Raw genomic sequence first — 27,374 nt, 5'->3', positions numbered from 1 at the left:
GAAGAGTTCAGTAGGACAAACAGGCTACTGCTGTGGATGACCCTGTTATGGGTCTCCACAACATTTAAGGATGGCTTGAAGGTATCACAGACGCAAAGCCCCTCAACCCTCTGCCCAGGGGTGACCCCCAATCTAGAACACTTCAGCTCCCCCGACCCAAGCCCAAACCTGATGGGGGCCCCCCCACCCCACCCTCCAGCTCTGGGCCAGAAGCTCCAGTGCCCTGTAACTGCATGCCGGAAAATGGAAATGATTACTCACCTCCTCACTTCCCCTCAGTTGCTATTGCGCCTGCTTCATGTTTTTAAGAAGGAGTATTAAACGACACCCGCTTGATGTCTCTCTGGAGAGCTGATTAATTCCCCGAGCTCGTGCATTCAACTTCAATGTCGTTAATTAGATTGAAATGAATGCAAATGAGGGTTAATAATATGCTCGCCAATGTTTGGCAAGATCTGGAACTCGCCATTAGGAGCAGGCTAGGTAAATCGGGAATTGGTTCATGCCCGACACTAATCTCGATTTTGGCATTTTGTGCTATTTACCCAGCATGGCCAGATCTGCGCCGGGCACAACGCGGTGCTTACCACACCCAGAATCAGATCTGAAAATCACCAATCTCTCAACAGGGGCGAAATTCTCCGACCCCCTGCAGGGACGGAGAATCGCCCGGGGCCGCCGCAAATCCCGCCCCCACCGTGGCAGAAATTCTCCGCCACCCGGGAATTGGCGGGGGCGGGAAACACCACCCGCCGATTGGCAAGCCCCCTGCGGTGATTCTCCGGCCTGTGATGGGCCGAAGTCCCGCCGCTGGGAGGCCTCTCCCGCCGCCGTGGTTTGAACCACCTCTGGTGGCGGCGGGATCGGCGGCGCGAGCGGGGTCCTGGGGGGGGTGCGGGCCGATCGGATCCCGGGGGGTGCCCCCACGATGGCCAGGCCCGCGATCAGGGTCCACCGATCGACGGGCGGGCCAGTGCTGTGGGGACACTCTTTCCATTCCGCTGCCGCCACGGCCTCCACCATGGCGGAGGTGGAAGAGAATCCCCCAGCGCACATGCGCCAGTGGTGACGTCAGCGGCAGCTGACTCACCGGCGCATGCGTGAACCGGCGAAGGCCTTTCGCCCAGCGCAGGGCGGCGGGTGTCAAAGGCCGCTGGAGCCGGTTTGGATGCCAGTCGGTGTGGTGCCAACCGCTCCGGCACGGGCCTAGCCCCTCAATGTGAGGGCTTGGCCCCTAAAGGTGCGGAGAATTCCGCACCTTTGGGGAGTCCCGACGCCGGAATGGTTGGCGCCACTCCGCTACGCCGGGACCCCCCGCCCCGCCGGGCAGGGGAGAATCCCGCCCCAGGTCACTAATGGAAGATTAAGTAATTTGCATTTTATTATTACTTGATTTTGTGTTTCAAAATTGTATTAATTTTATAAAATAAATTCCAATGATTTAATGCAACGGTTGTTTTGTACACCCCGGAAGTACGGTTACTAACAGAACACATTTTACATGTTATGTTTGAAGTGTCAGGTCACATTTTAATCACAATAATAGTGTATCCAGTTCAGTGGCACTGATGAAGCAACAATATGGAACAGGTTACATCCTTTGTTTTCCAATGTGGAAAGTAAGAAGCTCTTAGTTGTTCAGCATTAGGAAATACAGTATAGCATTTCTCTCAGTAGGGCAATTATAACATGTCGACAGCAATGCACATTATTTCCTGCAGAACAGAATGGCCTTACTATGTTGTCTGAAACAAATTTGGTTTGCGGTTCTGAGGTGACAGTTTTATCCAAAACTGATTTAAAAGTTGCAAGCTGCAATTTATAATCACTATCTTTGTTAAACCATGGTGGAACTCAAAATGAAGGAGTTTCCTTATTATTTGTTCCAAAACCCCTCTGGTTTCTCAATGTAAGCTGTGGAAAGCAGATTCTCCATAAACGCAGGTCTGCTGCCAAAGAACAGTTTCAGAATTTGAATAATTTCCTGAGGCTAAATCATGCAGAGCAAACCTGGATTTCGCAGGTATGAGCATAATCAGATGCTCAGCATGTTTAAAGTGCACAAAGTAATTGGACCAGTATGTCCACCCTTCAGGGCTTCAATCCAAAAGTGCTTCCTTGCAAGTCAATGTAGAGCGATTGATGAAAACGGCCGTAAACGTATACAGAGTTGTCACTGAAGCTTGTAATAACAGACCGCAAAAAAATCCAACGGTGGCATCCTAGCAAATAAATTTTCATGGTTTAACATCCCCTTTAAAATTGTTTTAAAATATTTTGAGAGGGTCCTAATTTAAATATATTTGACATCCCTAATAAACCTTTCACACAGACACATTAGCAGATTGAAGACGTCAGCTGCAGCCTCAATAAGCTAATGCACCCACCTTGGCATTATCAGCCCAGTGTTTACAGTCCTAACTGGTGCCGTTTCTTCATCAGACTGGCAGGCATACCCTGATCAGCCTCTGTCACTCTGCAAGTCAGGAATTGCATTGGGTACCACTGAAAATTTGTTCTGTATATCTCTTTAACCCTTCTGCTTCGAGCACTGTTACAGAGATCCAATTTTTGTCCTGATGATCGAATCTTTGCTTAATATAAAAAATTGCTAAATAATAATGAGGATGCACTTTAACCCACAAAAGTTCTGAATAATTTAGAATTTCAGACAGTAAGATTTTATGTGCGCAGCGATTGTCCTCTGGGACTTCATCCAATTTATCATGCACGAGGTTTGACAGTTAATGTGATTATGGTGACCCAGTGTCAATCAGATAGTAATCAGGACCAGGAGTTCTAGTGGAGAGAAATGTATTGACTTAAGATATAATCCTGAGCTGAACTTAGCTCCTGTTCAGTGAAATACTGCAATCAGGAGTTTGATCTTTCTGTGTATTGAGTGATTTTTTTTTTTTACAATTTATATTAAAATGATAAATGCCATAATTGTCCAATTAATCTTCCACATTTCACCATGGTACCAATTCAAGCTGTTGGTTAAATATAGGGAGTAATTTTTTGAGTGCAATCAAGAATTCTGTGAACCCTGTTGGAGGTCGGCGCATTTTGTCAAATTATTTATTCTTATTTCAGGGGGCAGTTAAGAGTCAACCACATTGTTGTGGATCTGGAGTCACGTGCCAAGTCAGGGCATTGGTGAACCAGATGGGTTTTATGATGATAGCTGATAATATTGTGGTCACCATTACTGAGACTAGCTTTATACTCCCGATTTGTTTTTTCCATTTACGGGGAATTTAACGCGGCCAAGCCACCTACCCTGCACATCTTTTGGGTTGTGGGGTTGAGACCCACTCGAACACGGGAGGGAAATGTGCAAACTCCACATGGACAGCGACCCGGGGCCGGGATCAAACCCGGGTCCTCGGTGCCATGAGGCAGCAGTGCTAACCACTGCTCCACCATACCGCCCTTTCAAATGTATTAATTTAGTTTAAATTCCACCAGCTGTCCTGGTGAGATTTGAATGTAGGTCCCGAGAGCATTAGCCCAGGCCTTTGGATTACTAGTCCAGTGATGCTACCACTACACCATCACATCCCCTTAGTTGTAGATCGCAGTTCTGTGATTCTAAACTCATGGCCTATCAACTCAAAGGCTCAAAGGACAAGGGGAGAAAATACATGGGAAAACCACCATCTGAAGTTCCCCTCTAAACCACCAGCATCCAGACTGGGAACTACAACACCGTTCCTTCTCTGCCACTGGTTCAAAATACTGGAACTCCAGCGTGGGTTTTGCCCCCACAACCCAAAGATGTGCAGGATAGGTGGATTGGCCATGCTAAATTGTCCCTTAATTGGAAAAAATGAATTGGCTACGCTAAATTTATAAAACAAAATACTGGAACTCCTTTCCTAACAGCACTGTAGGTGTACAGCAGTTCAAGAAGGCTGCTCACCACCACCTTCTCAAAAACAAATAGGACAATAAATACTGGTCTAGCGACACCCAACCCCATGTACAAATATTTTTAAATCTAAATAATGCAGAAGAGATTTCTCACGAAGTAGAGTTTGCATTTTAATGTCAGTTAATTTCATTTTCAGTAGGTATTTTAGGCGCACCTGTATTATAAAAGTAGCTGTTTCCTCTGCTGCCAGTTGCTCTACTTGAAGAATAAAAGAACCATCTTATCTTGTCCATTTTATTTACGAGCTGTCCTCCAATTAATTAGGCCTGCCTGTGGTCAGCATCTGATTCTCAGTTGTGCTAGGGGGCTGTTACAGCACTGCTGTCCTGAAACCCAAAGAATGTCACTGAAAATCAAAATAATGCCTTTCACACAACGAGGGTACAAGAATAACAAACCTAAATAGAAGTAAGTAGTGCCTAGAGATATTAATCTTGGAGCTATTTTAGCTATTTCATTTTATGTTAGCGGATGAATGCCGAACTTTTCGGTATATTTCTCTGGTTCTTCTAAAATGCAGACATTAACCATTACATGCATTACTTTTTAAAAAATAGTGAATAGCAAAATATCGCACCATTGTTAAATATTTCTGATGTTAGGCAGGGGGGGAGAGAAACAAGCGAAACATTTGTCCATAAGCAAAGTGTTTAATTTTTGAAATGGGCTGAGGCACACTTCCCCAAACCCTCAGTTTATGAGGTCCATTTTTAAAGTGACTCACAGAAGACTCTAGGATTAATTCAGAAATATAGTTTAGTGACACATTCAAACCTAGGAGTTGGTCGCAACTTCAGATACACACACACACACAATCAGCTGATAGGAACGAGGTGTTTTTACAACTTAGAAGAAAAAGAACCATAGATATGGATGTCAGTTCACGTGATTGCCAGAGTCTTGAACGTCTACACAGTTCAGGCAGGTTTAACGAGCTGAAGCAGGAGTTGCAGAATTCTTTTGAAGTTGATGGTGAGAAAAATGAAGTTGCTATCTGGTCAGCTTGGCAGGCGATGGCAAGAATCTTCCAGAGTAATAGACCTTAAGGAAGGTTTGACATGATGCAGACTGTTGGTCAGCCTGGAATCTGTGCTGTGGTGTTTCCAGGCTGGAAGTTAAACAGTAGACTGAGTTGCAAGTCTAGGAATGTAATATTAGAACTTTGCAATGGCCAGAAGGTTAGGTCATGTGATGTTTCATTTAATAAATCTGTTGTGGGCGAACAAGAAGTTTCTATTCCTCTGGTCAAAATCCATTGTTCACCTTAGCAGATAGATGATATCTGTTATCATCTCTGCCGGTATAACGAGTTTTGATGGCTTGCCCTTTGTTATAAGACTAGGCCAGGGTGACAGATTGGCTTCTGCTTCCTGTTTTTCATTTATTGTCCTCACGATGATGAAGGTTGAGCTTTTGTCCTTAAACTACTTTTGGAAATCCCCAGAAACTGTAGCCAACATGTGACTGGTAGCAGCCATCTTTTGCTTCAGCAAAGTCTACTTTTTAAATGAACAAAAATGAAAGGTTTTATTTAAACAGCTTATGATCTTTAGCCTTAGGGATATGGCAGTGAAGGGATTAATTTTGGCAGGAAGAATATGGAGAGACAATATAAATAAAGGGAACAATTCTAAAAGGGTACAGGAGCAGAGAAACCTATGTGTATACGTTCAATAGTCATTGAAGGTGGCGGGGCAAGTTGAGAGCATGTTTTATAAAGCATCCTAGGCTTTATCAATAGCGTAGTTGGTGACAAAATCGAGGAGGTTATAATAAACTTGTATAAAACACTGATTTAGCCTCAACTGGAGTATTGCATCCAGTTGTAACTGGCACAACGCTATCGGAAAGATATGAAGGCATTAGCGAGAGTATAGAAATAATTTATACGGAAGGTTGCACATCAGTCATGTAGATAGATTGGAGGATTTGGGTCTGTATTCTTGGGAAGGGAAGGTTGGGGAGAGATTTGATAGAGGTATTCAAAACCATGAGGGGTCTGGATAGGGTAGATAGGAAAAAACTGTCCCAAACTGTCCCATGGCTGGAAGGATCGAGAACAAGCGAACGCAGATTTAAGGTAATTGGCAAAAGAAGCAATGGAGACATGAGAAGAAACTTTCATGCAGCGAGTGGTTAAGATCAGGAGTGTGCTGCATGAGAGTATCGTGGAGGTTGGGTTCAATTGAGGCATTCAACAAGGAATTGGATTATGATCTTGCAAAGAAGAATGTGCAGTTACAAGGGAAAGGCAGGGCAGTGGCACTGGATGAATTACTTATTCAGAGAGCCGTGCCAGTATGATGGGCTGAATAGCCTCCTCCTGTGCTGTAATAATTCTGTGATTTGTCTATTGGCATCACGAACATTGGTCTTCCTAGGTCTTAACCAAAGTCCAAGTTCCAGGTTTTTAAAAGTTACCTGATTGTCTGTCTCCATTCCTCCATTTATTTTTGGTCTGTAGGCTTAAACAAAATAAATTTAGTAAGACAGTTAGAAACTAAAATGATCAAAAATGCTGATTCAACATTTTATTTGGTATGTCCTCAAGAGTACAGTGCGTACATATGTACGTACAAATATACATACAAATTAGGAACAGGAGTAGGCCATTTGGCCCCTCGAGCAATCTCATCTGATCAATAAGATCATGACTGATCTGATTGTGGCCTAAACTCCACATTTTGCCGACCCCCACTAACCTTTGGGAATCTGAGGAAGCCCTTGTGAGATGGTAGTATCATGGTTAAGACTGATATGATGAGTTCACACCCTTCTGTAACAGGTTATGAAATCAAATTGAGGAAACCCTGGTAATTTATCCGTTACTAGGAAAAATGCTCACTGGTTCACTAATGCTCTTTAGAAAACAAATCCAGCAACTGTACCTGATCTACATTCATCACATTACATGTCTTCTGAAATGTCTTAGCAAGTTGTTCATTTTAGGATTGGGCAATAACCACATCCTTGGAAGCCCACATTTGGAGAGATAGTATTAGGTTGATTTAAAAATAACACCATATGCACTGCCTCTAAAAGTGTAGACACTGCACTGAGGCTAGACACCCCACCGAGGCATGCATGTTGATTCCTGAGTTCCTGTTTTTAACCACTCTTTTCCAATGATGTGGATAAGGTGGATAGTGAGGTAGTTGATTGTTAGACCAGGGCCCTGAATCTCAATAAAGGAAATAATGATGATATAATGCATGAATTGCTCATGATGGACTGAGAGGAAGGACAGTGGACAGGCACTGGTAAGCATTCAGGAATGAATAGATGAACTCCAAAGGTTGTTTATTCCTATTTGGCGCAAGAGTGGAAAGGGAACTGTGCCAAAGCATTACTTACAAGGGAAATTAGAAATAGTATTAGAGGCAAAGAGGAAGTGTACAAATTGGTAAGAAAAAGCAATGGATCTGATAATTAGGAGCAGTTGAAGATTCAACAAAGATAGATCAAGGGATTAATTAAGAAGGGGAGAATAGAATATGAAAGTAAGCTAGTGGGGAATATAAAAACTGACTAAAAGTTTCTGTAGGTATGTAAAGAGAAAAAGATTGCTAAAAATTAATGTCGGCCCCTTGCAGTCGAAACAAAGGAATTCATAACAGGGAACAAAGAAATGGCTGAGTAAATTCATACTTTGCTTCTGGCTTCACAAAGAAAGACACGAATAATGTACCGGAAGTTCCGAGCAACACAAGTTTTGGTAAGGAGATGAAAGAAATCGGTATTAGTAGAGAAATGGTTGGGAGAGGAGGGTAGCTAATCTAAGCCTACTATTCAAAAAGGAAGGTAGAGAGAAAACAGAGAACTATAGACCATTGAGCCTAACATCGATAATAGGGAAGTTACTCGAGTCCCATTATCAAGGATTTCATAGCACAGCATTTCGAAAGCAGTGGTATAATCGGATAAAGTCAGCATAGATTTACAAAAGGGAAATGTTGTTTGACAAATATACTGGAATTCTTTGAAGATGTTACCAATAGAGTTGAGCAGGGTGGATGTGGTTTATTTAGACTTTCAGAAGGCTTTTGACAGGTCTCAAATAGCAAATACTACGTAAAGTTAAAGCACATGGGATGGATAAAAAGCAAAGACTTGGGAAAATGGGCCTTTTTTCCATTGGCAGTGACTAGTGGGAATTTGCAGATGATACAAAGTTGGGTGGGAGAGTGAGCTGTGAGGAGGATGCAGAGATGCTTCAGAGGGATTTGGGTGGGCTGAGTAGGAACATTCTTGGTAGATGCACATAATGTGGATAAATGTGAGGTTATCCACTTTGGTAGCAAAAATAGGAAGGCAAATTATTATTTGGATGGGTGGGGTGTCATTTAAGAGAGGGGCATACTTAGCAAACACGGTGACTTCATGCATCAGTCACTGAAGGTAAGCACGCACATACAGCAGGCAATAACGAAGGCAAATGGTATGTTGGCTTTCATAGCGAGAGGATTTGAGTGTAGGAATAGGGATATTTTACAGCAATTGTATAGGCCGTTGGTGAGGCCACACTTGGAGTACTGTGTGCAGTTTTGGTGTCCTTATCTGAGGATGGATGTTCTTGCTATGGAGGGAGTGCAGCAGATGTTTACCAGGCAGATTCCTGGGATGGCAGGACTGTCATTTGAGGAGAGACTAAGTCAGCTAGGATCATATTCATTGAAGTTTAGAAGAGTGAGAGGAGATTGCATATCAATCTATTAAAATCAAGGTAGATTCAGAAAGAATGGAGGGGGTATCCAGAACTAAGGGGCCATAACTTGAGGGCAAGGGGTAAACCTTTCAGGACTGAGGAAACATTTCTTCACCCAGAGAGTGGTGTATCTGTGGAATTCACTAACTCAGAAAGTAGCTGATGCTGATTTCAAGAAGGAATTAGATATAGCTCTTGGGGCTAAAGAGGTCAAGGGATATGGCGGGGAGTGGGGGAGGGGTGTTGAGATCAGGGTATTGATTTCGATGATCAGCCATGATCATAATGAATAGGAGAGCAGGCTTGAGGGCCAGATGGCCTATTCCTTATATTTTCTATGTATGTACCTCCCTCCCATGATGTGGGACATGTTGAACTGCAGGCTGCTATCATGTGCCCCCTAGTGAAGGTTTCCCACCTGTCCTCTCAGTAGTCGGCATACACCTGTATGATTAGAGAAAATTTAAGAAGTGATATTTACACAAAAATATACCACCTATTTTTTCTGTCAGGAGTACAATAAACTCTTCATCCATTCATATGTAAATTACTGCCAGTTACCCAGATGAGTAATCAAGGAATGTAAAATCTGCCTGGTTCATTTTATTTTGTAACTAAGAATAATTTCCGGAAGTAACTGTTAATAAAATGGGAGTTATTGTTGTGGTCCAAGTTGACTATTATTGCTGAGCATAGTGATTCAATCGACGGTAGATCTCCAAACAAATGTCAGTCTTAATGGTACTATAAAGAGATCCTAACTGCAAAAAAATTAGAAGAGTGGTCAAGAGGCTAAAGTAGAGATTCAACAGAATTATTATTATTCCTTTTTTCGTGTTGTTTTAGGATAACAGTAGACGGGTGGAGAATCTGCTCAAACTGTGGATTATTGAAGCCAAGGATCTGCCAGCCAAGAAAAAGTACTTCTGTGAACTCTGCCTCGATGATACACTGTATGCACGGACTACCTGCAAGCTGAAAACGGACAATGTTTTCTGGGGAGAGCACTTTGAGTTCAGTAACCTGCCGGCAGTACGAAACATTACAGTGCACTTGTACAAAGAGACTGATAAAAAGAAAAAGAAAGATAAGAACAACTACGTGGGTCTGGTGAACATCCCTATAGCGACTGTGACAGGGCGACAGTTCCTGGAGAAGTGGTACCCTGTGAGCATGCCCAATCCAAGCAAGGGCAAGTCAGTGGGACCAATGATCAGAATCAAAGCTCGCTATCAGAGCATGAGCATTCTTCCAATGGAGCTCTATAAGGAGTTTGCTGAGTACATTACAAATAACTATATGCTGCTGTGCTCAGTGTTGGAGCCTGTATTGAGTGTTAAGAGTAAGGAGGAGATGGCTTGTGCATTAGTGCACATTCTTCAAAGCACTGGGAAGGCCAAGGTAAGCACCGAGGTTAAAACATTTTCCATTTTTGAATGTTAGATGTCACACTTGAACATATTATTCTGTTCCAGCAAAATCTTCATGGGAGATGAAAGGGTTAAAGATATGGCACTGGTTTGTTTTCCGGGATCGCTTTTTAAAAACTCAGCTGAAAATACTCCATGGCCGGGATTCTCCCTACCCGGCGGGGCGGGGGTCCCGGCGGGATGGAATGGGGCGAACCACTCCGGCGTCGGGCCGCCCCCGATTTATCCACACCTTTTAGGGGCCAAACCCTAACCTTGAGGGCTAGGCCCGTGCCGGAGTGGTTGGCAAAGGGACCGAAGGGACTTCGCTGGCCGGCGGACGTCCACGCATGCGCCGGAGCGACAGCGGCTGCTGACGTCATCCCCGCGCAGGTGAGTGGGTCACTTTCGCGTCCGCCATCGTGAAGACTATGGTGAACGTGGAAGGAAAAGAGTGCCCCCACGGCACAGGCTTGCCTGCCGATCAGTGGGCCCCGATCGCGGGCCAAGCCACCTTGGCAGCACCCCCCGGTCCCAGATTTCCCGCGCCAGGACCCCGGAGCCCGCTCGCGCCGCCTTGTCCCGCCAGGAAGGTAGGTGGTTTGTTTCCCACTGGCGGGACCAGCATGACAGCAGCGGGACATCGGCCCATCACGGGCTGAAGAATCGCCGGAGGGGGCCCGCTGACATCTCTGGTGCCGGAGACTTAGGGAGACGGTGGGGGCGGGATTCACACCACCCCCCAGTGATTCCCCGACCCGGCGGGGGGCGGAGAATCACGCCCCATGTTCCAACGGATGAGTAGATGCACAGATTAGATTTGTGATCCAGGTGAAAGGCAAATATAAATAGATATTTTTATTGAGCAGTGGCCAATTTATATTTAAAGAGACTAGAAATAAATAAAATATGGACAAAGCAAAGAGATTAAAATGATTGTGGAAAATATATCGCACTAGAAAATTATTGTTTTTCTTCAGCAGTCATTCAAAGATACCCAAGAAACATTTGTGCTCTTTGAGAACTGAATTGCTTTTTTCGCTTGTTCTAGATCAAATAACTCTGGAACAGCATCCACTCAGTTGCATATCTAGTGCTCTCATGGTCAAAGTAATTTCACCAATTTAAAACTTCTGCTGTTGCAATTGAAGAATACCTAAAGGTTTCCTCCGGGTGCTCCGGTTTCCTCCCACAGTCCAAAGATGTGCGTGTTAGGTGGATTGGCCAGGCTAAATTGCCCTTAGTGTCCAAAAAAAAAAAAAAATAAGGTTAATGGGGGTTGTTGGGTTACGGGTATAGAGTGGGTACGTGGGCTTGAGTAGGGTGATCATTGCTCGGCACAACATCGAGGGCCGAAGGGCCTGTTCTGTGCTGTACTGTTCTAAATTCTAAAGTGTCATCTTAACTTGGGTACAGATTGGACGGTTGAAAGGTTGTTTGTAATGGAGATTCATAGTTTTAGTCTACCTACATTGTAGTAATGTATTCAAATACATTATTGCTGCTTAGTTACAATTGTAAATTTTTGTATGCGTCGACAGTTTTTAAGTTTTACATCCGTTTCCCTCACTACCTGCAGCACAACATTAGGCTGTAATATTTACAGAGATCTAAGATAATGGAGAGGGGTTCAGTTACCTAATTGACACCCCAGTTCATTTTATTTCCAGAATGGAGACCCCAGATTCACATTGAACATTACAGATAACACTGTGTTACAGACACCTGGTCAACTCTCAATAATAGCTCAGAGACTGGACCACATCCATAATTTTTTTAAGTTTTAAAGCAGTGCGGAAAGATTGATTCTTTTCAGGAGTGATAATGTAAAAAAAAGGACTTGGTTATTTTATAAACAAACTTTATAGAAATAAACAAAAAGAAAAAAACATTTAAATTTCAACCCTAATGATAATAGTAGTTTCTTAACCTTAACACTCTAGTTCCCATTAAACAACAGTTTAAATAAACAGGCAGCTCTCATGCCACTTACACTGACAGACAAAGGCATTGTTCTAAACATTTGTTCAAAACCCTTTGCCAAAGCCTGCCTCAGTGGCAACTTTCATGACCTCTCTTGGTCGTTTCAAGCCTTCCCCCTGTACCTGTTCAAAATAGGATTCTTTTTCTCACTCTCTCAGCTCCACCCAGCACCACAAAACAAATATTCCCTGGGGTTTACAGACTTGAACCGACCAGCGCTATCTTGTCTGTTTGATTGCCCACTCCCATTTATACAAAAGAACAGCTATTGTATTAACATGCATTACCAGACAAATAGTCATCAGCCTCTGTAATGGGCTAATAGCTGGTCAGACAGGATTGTCCTGAAGAGCAATGAAGGCATCCTGTGTATTCCCACTAATGAGTTTAAGTCTGACTGGGACAATGCAATTTGGCCACGCATAGGCGTATCCCTCTGACTCTGTGCTAGCAGTTATTTCCCTAGACGGTTTAACAGCTAAATTGCCTATTACATCTTCAATCTCATTTTGGACCCCATTTCCTAATAACTCCAGTGTAACAACTGGAAATGTGGGTTGCATTATATTCTGTGCTGTGTTGAACATTTTTTAATTCACTCATGGGATGTGGGCATCGCAGGCTAAGCCAGCATTTATTGCGAATACCTAATTACCCTTGAGGGGGCAGTGTGTCAACCACACTGCTGTGTGTCTGGGGTCGCATGTCGGCAAGACCAGGTAAGGATGGCAGATTACCTTCCCTAAAGGACATTAGTGAACCAGATGGGTTTTTCCGACAATTGACAATGGTTTCATGGTCATCATTAGACTTTTAATTCCAAATATTATATTGAGTTTAAATTCCATCTCCTGCCGTGGTGGTATTCGAACCCAGGTCCCCAAATCATTATCCTGGGTCTCCGGATAACTAGTCCAGGGACAATACCGCTATGCTTCCGCCTGTATTCCTAGAAAATGCAAGATCAGCACATAATGTGAAGGGCGTCAACAGAGCAAAATAAAGGAACCAAATACAGAAGAATTATATTTTGTCAGTGACCAATTATATTATTGGATTTTAATTTGTGCTAGTTATTAATAGTAACAATATTGTCTGGAATTTTAAATAATGTGAATGAAATGAGTTCCATTTAATAAAATTATTAATAGTGCCATTGAAAATGATTTGCTCAGCAATGGTACCAACACCACCAGATAGACAATGTGAAGAAGAGTTTTACAAAGATGAATATGTCAAAAGCTTAGATTGGTTGAGAAGTTGTGGTATGGCATATCTCTGTTCAAAATGTAACATATTCTGAAGAGTCTGCACCGTTTTCTCTACTAGTTTTTATATTTCAAAGTTTAAGGATATCCAGTTATCTGGGAATCTTTAACATTACTCTTACTGAAGGATGAATTGCAGAGTTTTATACCAAATGCAGCAGAGTTCCTAAGCTTCATGCGAGTTTCCAAACATTCCAAGGTTCCAACCATTCTAGCATCTTTCAATAGTTTCTGCAAACATTGCATTCATGCTTTGCGTTGGTTGGGTGAGCTGCTGTTAGAATACTTTGCTCATGATCCAGCTAATGTAGTATGTGTGAGAGGGACACGGTGTCCAATTGCCCATCCAATTTATGATTTAAATGTCTTTTTTGGGAAGTGTTCGACATACAAGCATCCAGAAAACAATGGGAAAGGCTTTGTTTTCTATTAAGCCTACCTCATCAAGACATGATGCAGCCAACCAACTTGCACATCTCCCCACTCTACTTCCAATCAGCCAATCTCATTAAAGGACACTTGAACACATGACCTGGGCTGACACTTCAATGCAGCCCTTTGGAAGTGCTGCATTGTCAGGAATGCAGTCTTTTGGATAAGATATTTTACAGGGGTTTCATTTCCCTGCTCAGATAGATGTACAAGATCCTGTGGCACTTCTTCAAAAAAGAGCAGGCAATTTTCTCAACATTCATCCTCCACCAGCCCCACTAAAAATGGATTGACTGGTCATTTATCTCATTGATCTTTATGGAAGCTTGCTTTGGGTACATTCATTGCCCATTTTCCTACATGACCGCAGCTGCCCTTAAAAAGAAAATCAACTTCATTAACTGTGAAGCACGGTGTGTTGAATGCAAGTTCAGTCTCTATCTTTTAATATTGCTGGAAAGCGAGACATGTTGCAAAAGCATTTTTTCATCAGGACACACACGAATTATCTCGGAGCTTGGACAGCCTATAGTTCTCTGTTGCTTTCTCCTTGACAATGCCTTGGCCAATTAAAGGTGACTTGCCAACCAATCCGCACCCTTGTTACCTGTGGTATAAATTATTGTGATTGTTCAAAATTTGGCATTCTTCTGTCCATCTGATGAGTATAAGATGAAAAGCTTCAACAACATCTTTCTTTTCAGCAGTATTGCATGCTCTAAGCAACCTCTCTCTGGAATCAGTGATGGGTGCAATGTCTAATATTCATTCAAGCCAGAACTTTGACTCATAATTAATTGCAAAATTTCACTACACTGTTGTAGCCATTGAATAATTCAGAGAATTTATAAAATATTCTAAAGCTATTGTTAATCTTAACTGAGAGATGTGATCGATGTTACCCAACTAGTTTCCTTTTCTTTCGTTCCAAGGTGGTTAATGCTGTTTGGTGATAACAACTGCCTGCATATAAACTGAGAACTAAATGGGGACAATGGGGAGAGGTGGTGAAGTTTAAGCATGTATAACTTGGCTTTAAATTACCTTTTAAGCCCCGTATTCCCCAGCATATTATAGTAAGAACAGCTTGATAGTCTGCATTATCGCTGCTCATTATTTTAAATTTGAAATAGAAAATAGCTGAACCAATGGAGCATTTATTATCAGTCTCTTGGATATATGAAGTAATGACTGCTTCTTGCCATTGATTGTTCACCTATTATTTGGATATACATCTAATTACTCTTGATCACTTAAATAACAGAACTTCCCTCGTGCTAAGCAATTTTGTTTTAAACTGCATTGGGGAAAATATATTGATGGATTATAATTTGTAGAAGACGAGTGATATTTAACCAAATCGTTCAGTATTATTCTATATGGTAAGCTAATTACTGAATGCACAGATGCACTATGCTAATAGTTTTAATCAAAGGGAAGTTACCTGCATACACAAATGCATTTTACAAACTGACTACAGGTGTTTGTATGTTAGTTTGGTGTTAATTCAAGTACACAAGCGGCAGCTTAATTCAGTGTGACTAGACAACTGGGAACATTTTCAGAAGTGATATCAGAATTGCATGTGTTGGCAGAAACCAGACGTTAGCTTTGCTTTTGGCTACAGTGAGTTGGAATAAACTTTGAATCCAGTTTTTAATGACAGAGTCAGTCAGTTGCAACTGGGATAGCCTTGACGTCAATTGAAGATTGTTATGACACCCTGGGCTAGTGCACGGTCAATTCCAACCCCACATTCCCCGGAGTCACAACCCAAGTGAATTAACCAATAATTCTTATTAAAATTACCCAAAGTCTTTGGCTCCCCAATAATTACAATCATCAGGATTGTAAACTTAAACTTAATTACTGTTTATTTATACCAAGAACTATCATGAAATATTCATTAAGTACAACTGGTTAATGACAAGCTAATACCTACAACCCACTTTAACTGCCCCACCCTCTACCCGCACACAAGACAGACAAACACAGAGGGGGAAGGGGTGAAAATAATAAGGATAAAAGTCAAAAGGTATGCTTCAGAGGGTGTTTTTTTTTAGCACACCTTCTTCACGACAAGCTTGCAGATTACAGTCTTTGGTTTACAGCCTGTAATGGCCTTCATTGTAGAGTTATTCATTCAGGGTCCTTATAGTTTAGAAAACGCAGTACTCACAGGCAGCAAGCTTTATGGATAGACACCTTGGGCTGGATTCTATGATTTGCGGACTAAGTGCTGACACCGGTGTGGGAACCTCCCTCGGTGTTGGAGGAGGGGTTTGTGGTATGGTGGAAGCCATTTATGTCTATGTTTGAAGAACTGTTTGTCGCTGGAGGGCAGGAGGGGATAAAAAGGGGGAAATGTACAAATCTTGTATGTATTGTGTGGTGTTGAAGTATGTTTGGATTGAAATGTTTTTTAAAAGTAATGCTGGAAGGGGATGCACGGAGACGGCAGATTATAAGGTGGATGAGTGTCAAGTGTGACACATTGGGAATAGTTCGCACGAAAACTAAACAGGTCAGTGCTTTGTGAAGGTTGTCCATCGTCTTCTTTGGAAAGAGGAACAATGTCAAGGCTCCCTTTTAAGTTCAAGGGCAGGTAAATATAAGCGGGCTGGAGAGTGATTGGAGTGTGCTGAACTGGTATTTAAATATGGCGCCCATCAGCTGAGGGTAAATGGACAAATTAGCTGTCGGCCTGCCAGGTGAGTTAGAGGGAACTCGCCTGTTCATAATGAATGAGGTTTCAAGCACGGGATCTGCCATGCTGACCAGTGGGACAGGCACCGCCAGAGCCACCTACCACCCCACTTAGTCTCAAAATAGGAGAATTCCGCCCCTTGTATTTGATATGTTGCAATAACACTTGCATTACAAAAACACCTCTTCAACAGAAAATGTATGGAAAGTGAAATCTTTCTTACTTTATAGCTATGAACAATGCATTTTTTCACGGAAAGTATATTATTTTCACTTGGTTAAGTCAGACTGTCAACAGAAAATGACATTTACATTATGGCAGCAACGGAGTGCTCGAGTGATTCAACAGAGTTGTAGAGTAAAGAGATTTTGGGTGAATAGGGACGAATTAAGTTCATGATTGACATGATCATGCACAGACTGTGAAAGGAGTGAATTTTATGTACCAAATGCCCATTTTGCATTCCAGGTTTTCCTACTGAAAAATTTCAGGTTAGAAATTCATCTCAACGGTAATGCGGTATCGGATTTGACCCCTTTTGTATGCTTTGAGTGCAATGGAACTGAATATCAAGCTCTGTGTCTTGCGTGTGACTGATTCAATGTCGCCTGTTTTGCACCACCGGGCAAGGTGGATTTCTACCCTCGTGCATAAATCAGTTCTGTAAAATGTTGTGAAACGTACAACTCTACTGGTTTCTAGCTGCTTAGCCAGGTCTCCTTATTGAAACTCAATAGCTACCATATCCCTGTGCTTATGATCTACATTGATTGATTGGTTCCTCCTCAAAAATCTCAATTTTAAAATCCTGAACCTTCTTTTCAGTTCCCTCCAAAGCTTCGCCCCCCCCCCCCCCCCCCTTCCCATTACTGTGATCTCCTCCATTCTTACAACTCTCCCAACATACCTGAGCTCATCTAACTCTGGCCTCTTAAGCATTTTAATTGGTCCACCATTGGTGCCCATACCTTCAGTATCCCTAAACTTTGAACTTTGTTTTCCAAATCTCCCAGCCTCTATTTATTTTTCCTCCTCTAAGAACCACCTCAAAGCCTACCCCTTTCACCAAGCACTTGGCCAATTTCACATTATCTTCCTCGGTGTTAATGGTGTGACTCTGGACCTTGTATTGCTTTGAATGTGTTGTGTAAATGCAAGTCTGCTGTTGTATCATTGTACCTCTGAATTCTAACTGCCCGCACTGTGCTATATCGTCAGTCCCTTCTGTCTGTAGAAAATTTACTCCCAGAGTCAAGCGTTTGAAAGTAGCACTAGCATCATTTGCTGAACAAGGCTACTTGAATGTATGCTTAGCTTATGAGAAAGCTCTGGGCTCGCCCTTAGCTACAGCATTAACACATTATATGGACCTTTTGTGCTGTTGGCAACCAGAAAGCACAATTAGACAAAACATGCGTTCTCATTATGGCAACTGTGTTCTGTTGTTATACCGCCTAATGTGAGATTTTTCTTAAATTGCTGCAGGGCCTATTCCTTCTAGCTAGAGGTTAATTGAGTATTGTTTTTCTAGTGGAAAGTGTATGGAGGTGTATCACTTTGTTACAGAGACTTAGATTAGACTCAGATGTTCCCCAGTGACATAGCATCAGCAGGAAGTCTGTCTGTCAATAAAAGTACAGGTATAAATAGAACGGCACTTTGAAAAAGATATTGAACATATCCTCCTGTGCCGGTAAGTGATTTCCATTTAAAATATCAATGAATGTAAACAGAAAACCCTAACGGGAGCATTCCCTATTGGATGCTGTCTGCCTAGTGCTAGTGTTTTTATTTGTTGAAATGACAGCATAATCCAATTCTCGCATCTTATCCCTTATGTGTGAAAGATTCATCCACTTCTTTCCACTGTGCTGCAAATAGGTATTTAGTCTTGGAGAAAATATTCGGTGCCATTTGCTTTATCCAAAAGTAACCAAACCCAATTCATTCAGAGTTCCTCTTGAAGAATAGGTGTGCAATGACAAGTAACTGTAACTACACTTGTGCTGCAAACCAATTCCTCAATAACCATTTGAAAAACAATTATTAGCATGAAGCACCTTCTCTGTTCTCAATGTTGTTGGAGCAGACACATTTAACACTCTGGCAGTAACTATCTGGGAAATTTTGAAAACGTTAAGAACAAGCTTTCATTTATTTCAGAAAGTGATTAGTTAGCTACCGTGCTTGTCCTGGGTGGGACATAAGGCCGCAGCAATATTCCCCATTCTGTACTGTGCTGTGGCTTGTGCCTCCTCCCATGTAAGGCCCATTTCTTCCAGTTCAGTCACGCAGTCCTATACCATGTAACTACCTTGGTGAAACTAAGATGCTGATGTCAAACTTTTTTCATGATGTGGAGATGCCGGCGTTGGACTGGGGTGAGCACAGTAAGAAGTCTTACAACACCAGGTTAAAGTCCAACAGGTTTGTTTCAAACACGAGCTTTCGGAGCACGGCTCCTTCTTCAGGTGAATGGAAAGGCTTGTTCCAGAAATGTTTATATAGACACAGTCAGAAACTTTTTTCAGCCACTTTTCCAGTATCTTTAACAAAATGTTATAACTTTTCCATTTCATCTTGACCTTCGCAAAAGCAGTTTCTGCTTTTCCCTAATGTCCTCACTAACATACCTGTCCTTATTTTAAATTCTGTCCCTGACACTTGGAAAACCTCCATTTTTTATCGTACAAATGTACATAGAACATAGAATTTACAGTGCAGAAGGAGGCCATTCGTCCCATTGAGTCTGCACCGGTCCTTGGAAAGAGCACCCCACTTAAGCTCCACGCCTCCACCCTATCCCCGTAACCCCACCTACCCTTTTTGGACACTAAGGGCAATTTAGCATGGCCAATCCACTAATCTGCACATCTTGGACTGTGGGAGGAAACCGGAGCACTCGGACGAAACCCACGCAGACACGGGGAGAACGTGGAGAAACCGCACAGACAGTGACCCAAGCCGGGAATCGAACCTGCGACCCCGGCGCTGTGAAGCAATTGTGCTACCGTGCTGCCCCAAAAGGGTAGCATGGTGGCGTAGTGGTTAGCACTGCTGCCTACAGCGCTGAGGGCCCAGGTTCGATCCCGACTGTGGGTCACTGTCCATGTGGAGTTTGCACATTTTCCCTTGTCTGCATTGGTCTCACTTCCACACTCCAAAAAGATGTGCACGGTAGGTGAATTTTAGCCCCTTAATTGGGGTGAAAAAAAGAGAATCGGATGCTCTAAATTTATTATTTAAAATAATCACACAAAAAGAGAGAAACTCTTCAGTGTAAATATATTCTAGTTGAACTGAAACTAGTCACATTTAAGCCACGTAAATGTTATACTTTTCATTCAGTACTCCAAGTGTGATAATTAACCTTTGGGATGCTATAGTTGATTTAATTTGATCATTCATGTTTTTGCTGCTAATACTTTCCCAACTTCTCTGGACAGCTTGTCAATTTGCTTGAACCTTTTATTTTAGAGACTGATGTTTAATCCACTCATACTATTATTTTAGAGACTGATATTTAATCCACTCATACTATCACAAGAAAGTGTCCTTCCACCCAGATGGACAAGGGCAGTAGGCACGGGAGCACCATTAGCATCACCTTCAAATCACACTGCATTACTGACTTGAAAATATATCATCTTGGGGTCAAAATCGTTGAACACCTTAACTAATAAGTCTGTGGGATGGGACTACCTATACTAGTTGACTGCAGCAGTCCAAAATCGTGCCTCACCGCCACTTTCTCCAGGGTAATTAAAGATGGACAATAAATGCTGGCCTTGCCAGCCACACACACATCCCATGAATTAGTTTTAAAAGTGTTATATTTGCACCAAAGCATTTTGATCCACATGTGAAATAATAGGGTGGGAATTTGCTGATGTTGTGGGGTATCCCTGGACACAGAATCAGAACTAGAATTTTGTCGCTCTGTCTCTGGTACAGGTGTTTAGCAAGACTCTGTGAGATACCTTCTTATGGTTAGCATTTAACTCAACATAGCAGTAATTCTTTTTACCGCTGTTAGCCTGGTTTTGTTGATCTTTGGGTAATTTTAGCACAGCTTGGCATTTTGTATTTCTTCCCCTCCTATCTTGCCCATGCTAACTTTGACTGGAATGAAGTTTCACAAGTTAAGCTGCCCTGTAGCGCTTCACTGTGACAGCAATTATTCATGGTGAGCCTTGATATTTTAATGTTGGCAGACTGTTTGACAACAACAGCATTGCATCGAAGCCTGTTCTGTTCAGACATCACCAGCATGGACAGAGTGGGCCAAAAGGCCTGTTTTTGTGCCATTTGTAATGCAGACTTCTACAAGGGTTGCTTCTGTTGTCATCTCAACCAAAATCAACTAACTTAGCTAAGGTCAGGTATTGAATCTTGGACTGAATGAGCTCACTGAACTGCAACAAAGGGCCATACACACAAGATTAAATGCTGAAGATATAGCGAGCAATAGAAATAGATAGTTGTGGGGCTGTGGAATTCACTTCCATGATTGATGGTTGAGACAGAAACTAAGTTAATATTCGATTAGATTTGATATTTAGAAGTTGAGGAGGGAATATTTGAACAAGACTGGTAAATTTGATTAGGACTATTTACTCATGTGGTGGGTCGATGTCAAATAGGGGCTTGTTTAGCACAGTGGACTAAACAGCTGGCTTGTAATGCAGAACAAGACCAGCAGCGCTAGTTCAATTCCTGTATCAGCCTCCCTGAACAGGCGCAAGAATGTGGCAATTAGGGATTTTTCACAGTAACTTAATTGAAGCCTACTTGTGACAATAAGTGATTATTATTATTAAATACAGACTGGTTGGTCTGGACATCCTGTTTCCTTGTTGTAAATGTACTGTGCTATTGGGAAAGTTGTTATAAATCTATGTAAAAATCATAATCAAAAAGCATTGGGCGGAGTTCTCCGCTCCCCACGTGGCGTGGGAGAACCTCCCGACATTTTCTACGCCCCCCTGGCGCCCCCAGCGATTCTCTCTTTCCCCCCCCCCCTGGAAAAATTGCTGCTCGCCGTTTATCACGGCGAATGGCGATTCTCCGAGCCCGATGGGCCGAGCCGCCGGCCCTTCACGCCCGTTTCAACACGGCAGCAACCACACCTGGTCGTTGCATTTGTGAAACGGGCGCCAGATGCCCGTTTGGGGCATCTAGGGGCCCGATTGGCACGGGAGCACCACGACTGTGCTCGGGAGGGGACAGGCCCGCAATCGGTGCCCACCGATCGTCGGGCCAGTGTCCAAAACGGACGCACTCTTTCCCCTCCGTCGCCCAGCAAGATCAAGCCGCCACGTCTTGCCGGGCGGCTGAGGAGAAAGACGGCCACCGCGCATGCGCGGGTTCATGCCGTCTGCGGGATGAAGTCATCCGCGCATGCGCGGGTTGGAACCGGCAACCCACGCATGCGCGGATGACTTCACATTCTCGGCGTGACGAGGTCGCTGCCGAGAAAGACGGAGGCCCGCTCCTAGCCCCCTAGGTGGGGGTGAATTAGGTGCGGGGAGCGGGCCCCGAGGCCGTCGTGAACCTCGGCCGAGTTCACGACGGCCTTCACGAATTCGGCCCCCTGCGGAGAATTCCGCCCAATAACTTTGGGTATTGCTCACTGATGATCAACATGTGTAACTTTGGTCCAATATTAGAGTGGATCAGTTCCAGATGTATTATTTCATCAAAGTTGGATGTTAAACAGAGCCCAAGAAGATCCCCAAGAGTAAGGGGCAAAGATTATAGTAACTCCACCCTCCACTTGCTAAAGAAATTAATTTAAGAACAAATATTTCTGCAACCTCCAAACTTAATCTAAACAGGTGATTATATATTTTTTATTTAGTTTATAAAATAGGCAAAAGTTTTGTGGATTACTATCCAGGTACAAATGACTTGTACTGCACAACTTGACATGGAAATATTATTACTCAAAGGATTATTAATAAGTAGATCTCATCTATAATTTTCATTATTGGCCTACTAACATATGACCCGACTAGCAGTCGTCAGATGCTGAATGAAAGCTTTAATTGTTAGTATGTAACCTAGGGGGAAATCTAATTACAGGTTATCATTCTCCCCCGCCCTCCCCCCTCATATTTCATACAGTTTCTGCCAAATATCATGAAATAATCTATTTTTATATCTTCATAAAAAATATTCATTAATCTCCTTAGTGTGAATCTAGCACTCAGGTTTGCAAAATTACATATTATGGGAGGATCAGATTAATATGATTTGAATGTCATATGCTCAATTCTGTGTGAGTAGTTCATTTTTTGCCCCCGTAGCTATTCCATCTCTGTGCCATAAAAGAATATGCTGTTCATCAGTAATTATAATGTTCATCTCGTCTAGCAACTTATTAAGTGGATTCATAAAATATTTCATGAAGACAGCTGAAAAGATCCCGAGTAATGAAGAGGGAAGGAGAATATTCAAATGTGGAAATGAGTATGTTTAGAAACAGACAAAAAAATGAGTCAGTCGGTGGTGAGGTCAATTTGTGCTAATTAAGGGAGAGTGAATATATCTGCAGGTTTTGAAAGGTAAAAACTCAATGGAATCACAAGGTTAAAGTATTAATGTGGTGTCTGCTCACCCTTCCATCCCAAATTTTAATCGACTGTGTATTAGTCAAATGATATCCTGCATAGTAATTGGGTGAAAGGCACAATTCTTACAGACTTTCCTACACTGTTTCATAGAACGTGCAGAACCTTTAATAACAAATGCTTTCTTCAACCTCGTGTCAACACCAACTCATTTTTCAAGTGGGCTGTTTCTGCCAAGAATTTTGTTTGGGTCACTGTCAATGTTGGCATTAATATTAAGCAAGATCACAATGCAATTGAAATACCCAAATATTGTACTGTTTTGTGTCGTCACATAAATCAAAAGCATTAGTGGATATTTCATTTTGTTTGGAGTTTAGTGGATAAAATGTTAAATGCAGCCATTCTTCCTCCAAAAAGCACGAGTACTTATGATATCTGCCAAAAAGATTGCAGCAACCACATGCCACCATCAAAAAGGCAAATGAAATGTTGCCCTCTTTTCACAAAGGAGTTGAGATATGAACTGATGAAAATTCTGCATCAGTTGTGTGAAATCTTGTTTAGATCTTGAGTTTAGTCCTGGACCCCACATATTGAGAAGGATATATTTGCCTTGGAGATTTACCAGGCTGCTATCAGGGCTAAATTATGAGGATTGACTACAGAAGATTGAGCAAGGATAATCTAATGAAGATGTTTAAAATAAAACAAGGGTTCAAGAGATAAAATAAGACAAAAGGGAAACTATTTTCTGGTGGGAGAATCCAGAATAAGAGAAGGGAGCATAACCTTAAATTTAAAGCCAGGCCGTTCAGAAATTAAATTTGGAAATGTATCTTTACACAAACAATAGTAGTCCTAATAGTCACTCTCCCAAAAGGACGTGGAAGCTGGATCAAAATGGAACTAAGGCAGGTAAATAGGTTGTCATGCATATCAGCTATGATTTACTTGAATGGTAGAACAAGCTCAAAGGCTACTCCTATTCCTATATTTCTAAATAACTCCTTTACTGTGTCTGAGAGGAACAAATAGTGATTCAAATGGCCTGTCTTATTAAAATGCCTTTTGGTTCTGGGTATCATATTCAGTAATCAACTGTATTAAGAAGCTTCTCAAACCTAGCCCAGGATGCAGCAAAGATTTTTTTTCTTGCAAAGTTGGAGCTGCCGTCATAATGACAGATTTCATTGTCAGCTATGGTTTTGTTAATTGAAATACATATATAAAGTATCTATAAATATCAAGTATAATAATGATTTTATTTCTTTAGTTTCTAATCTGAACAAAAATTTCTTTAGATGCTTACTTGCAATGGAAACTCAATGCAACTTTGATTTCTATACTGTTCTTATACAGAAAAATGCCTCTCAGCATTTTACAGGGTGGAGGAAAAATAATGGACATTAATCAGCATAGAAAGTAGAAATTGCAAAAATTGGGGTCAAACAGCAGTCAAATAGACGTTTGTGGATATTTTGACAGTCATGATTGGGAAGGAGTTTGAAGGCATGAAGCTGAAATGGTGATGTCGTCAGCGGTGTCTAATATTAATTGGTCCACTTAACGAGGCCCCACAGGATTCACGCTGAAAATGACTGTCCCGTCGGCTGATTCAACTCGACCGTGCTTGGCAACTTCCCGCTAACGAGGGGAAGCAGCACTTAAAATGATTCTGCAGAGCAAACCCCACAGAACACGCAGCCATGCCACCAAGGAGACCAGCTCCAAGATTCGGAGATGCCAACCTGGCCAGACTGTTGAATGCAGTGAAGTCCAGACGGGATACCCTGTTCCCCTGAGGGGCTCGGAGAGTCAGCCACAGGGCAGCCAGTGCCACCTGAGAGAACGGCTGTCAGTGCGGGGAGTGTGACAAAAAGGACCTCCACTCAGCGCCACAAGAAGCTAAAGGAGCTCCACCAGGCCACGTGGGTGAGTTGGCACCGGTCCCCTGGCACTGGTCCTGCCTGTCACCCCCTCTCCCGACTACCTGCCACAGCCCACCCATACCCAGCAGTGGTGTCATGCCGGTTCCCCTCAACCCCCCCCATCACAATGCATGAAACGTATAGCTCTCAATGCCCTCTCCCTGTCCCCGCAGAAGAAGTTGACCCACAACTGACAGGAGAGGGCTCAAAAGGTGTACTAATTGATGCGCTAACAATTGCACACAAAGACTCGAATCAGTACAAGAGAGGCTTTATTACCGTGAGATGTTATTCCTTCGGCTGCAGCTGTAGAATGGCAGCTCAGGGGAACTTATGAATATTTATTCTGCTCCCTGGGGGTGGAGCTAGCCGTCAGGGGCTTACCGGAAAACCTGTAATACAGGTACTGTCGTACATCCCCTAATACAAGCACACGCATATATATACAGTGGTAGATCACCACACTAATGGGTGCCTGTGTGACGACTTGCTGGCCGGTGGTTAGATCACGGTTGGTGGTTAGGTAGGGGTTCTTTCCTGTTAATGGTGTGGACATTGGCTTTGATTGGTGATTATTGGCTTCTTGCCACGGTGGACAGGGCACTGACTGCCCTGTGTCTGACCCTTCGAGCCCCTCAGGGGAACAGGGTATCCCGTCTGGACTAATTTATTAATTCCTATTAGTATCTTGAAAACTTCTATTTACTTTGCGGTGAGGTATCAAAATGTTGAAGTCTCTTCGGTTACAGGCAGAAGAGCAGGAGCAGTTAGACAGACTGTTAAAATCACTTGCAGGAGTTATAAGAAAATAGATGAAGAAATAATTTGCAATGGCAGCCTAGCAGTGGTATGTCTTCCTCTGTTGTTGTCAACTAACTTGTTTGTTGTGTAGTGGTCCCTGTAGACAATAAATAAACTCAATTGTGTTTATTGATGTTACCTGTTGTCATTGCATCTAGTCTAATAGCTGTGTAATTGGTTATTAGGAACATTTAAAAGACAGTGGGGGAGAGGTTTGTTTGTGTAACGCCGCTTATACTAGAATTCTGCAGACTTTACTCAATTCCCCAGTGTCTGGCAATGCCCTGTTGCAAATTAGCAATATATCCAGTATATTAAATAAATGGCTGTATACTAGAATCTGTCAATGTTTGGTTTCTCCGGAAACTAGGTAGTGGAATGATTATTCTTGGGTGGTGACAGTTGTAGCTCACCCAGAAAGCAACTAGGTAGATAATTACAAATAACCATACTTCAAGGCTGTGTCAGGATTTTCGGTCAACCCTGTTTAATTAAGCTCCTTGCTGAAGTGCAAAAGTTAATTAGTGTGTGGAAGTAGAATAGAAGTTTCCTTCGTGAATCGTCCTAAGGTTCAATAGTTTGATAAGGGATTAGACCACTTAGATTGAATAGCTATTATGAACATCTTAACAGACCTTAGGAACAGCTCTGAGCATTATCCACTAATAATAAGCAAATACAAACGAAGAGGCTCCTGAAAGTAAGCTTGAAGGCTGAGGATACTTTCAAGGGACTAACGAGATTGATCATGGGAAACAACTCTGGAAGAGATTACAAATCGAAGATGATGTGAAGGGAGAAAATGGTATGTCCAAGGGCTGTTTATTATGGAAGGTAAAAGATAATATAAGGTGGGTCATTACTGCATGGATTAAACAAAGAACTTGATGCATCATTGGAAGCTTAATATTAAGATCTTTTACAATACAACTACTTGCCAGTTTAGCTCAGTCGGCTAGACAGCTGGTTTGTGATGCAAAGCGGGGCCAGCAGCACGGGTTCAATTCCTGTACGGCTGAGGGTATTCATGAAGGCCCCGCCTTCTCAACCTTGCCCCTTGCCTGAGGTCTGGTGATCCACTGGTTAAATCGCCACCAATCCACTTTATTCCAAGGGGCAAGCAGCCTATGATAATCTGGGACTATGGCAACTTTACCTCACCCGGAGGAAACCCACACACAAACGGGATGAACGTGCAGACTCCGCACAGACAGTGACCCAAGCCGGGAATCGAACCTGAGACCCTGGAACTGTGAAGCAATTGTGCTGATCACTATGCTACCGTGCTGCCCATAAATCGCTTATTGTCACAAGTCGGTTTTAAATGAAGTTACTGTGAAAAGCCCCTAGTCGCCACATTCCGGCACCTGTTCGGGGAGGCTGGTACGGGAATTGAACCGTGCTGCTGGCCTGCCTTGGTCTGCTTTAAAAGCCAGCTATTGAGCCCAGTGTGCTAAACCAGCCCCATAATAAGCCTAATCAGGCTGTCAATTAATGTCAGGTGGGAAAATGACCTGTAAGCACAAGGAAATATACCACCTGGAAGTCAACAAATATTTTATCATTAACGAAAGAGAAAATGCTGGAAAATCTCAGCAGGTCTGGCAGCATCTGCAGGGAGAGAAAAGA

General features: G+C 42.6%; 1 protein-coding gene across 13 annotated transcripts in view; it reads left to right on the top strand.

Annotated features, from left to right (window-relative positions):
* The window catches only part of LOC119955411 (disabled homolog 2-interacting protein-like), a 1,014,916-nt gene that overhangs the window by 917,713 nt on the left and 69,829 nt on the right, over window positions 1-27,374 (top strand). For all 13 annotated transcript variants that reach the window (XM_038781503.1, XM_038781505.1, XM_038781502.1 and 10 more), the window contains one exon: window positions 9,489-10,043. In XM_038781503.1, coding sequence (XP_038637431.1) covers window positions 9,489-10,043 — 555 coding nt within the window. The remainder of the gene's footprint in view (window positions 1-9,488; window positions 10,044-27,374) is intronic.

Source organism: Scyliorhinus canicula, chromosome 21 (assembly GCF_902713615.1).
Source record: "Scyliorhinus canicula chromosome 21, sScyCan1.1, whole genome shotgun sequence".
Classification (NCBI taxonomy): domain Eukaryota; kingdom Metazoa; phylum Chordata; class Chondrichthyes; order Carcharhiniformes; family Scyliorhinidae; genus Scyliorhinus; species Scyliorhinus canicula.
Note: the sequence above shows the minus strand (reverse complement) of the source record. Positions and strands in the feature narration are given on the sequence as shown.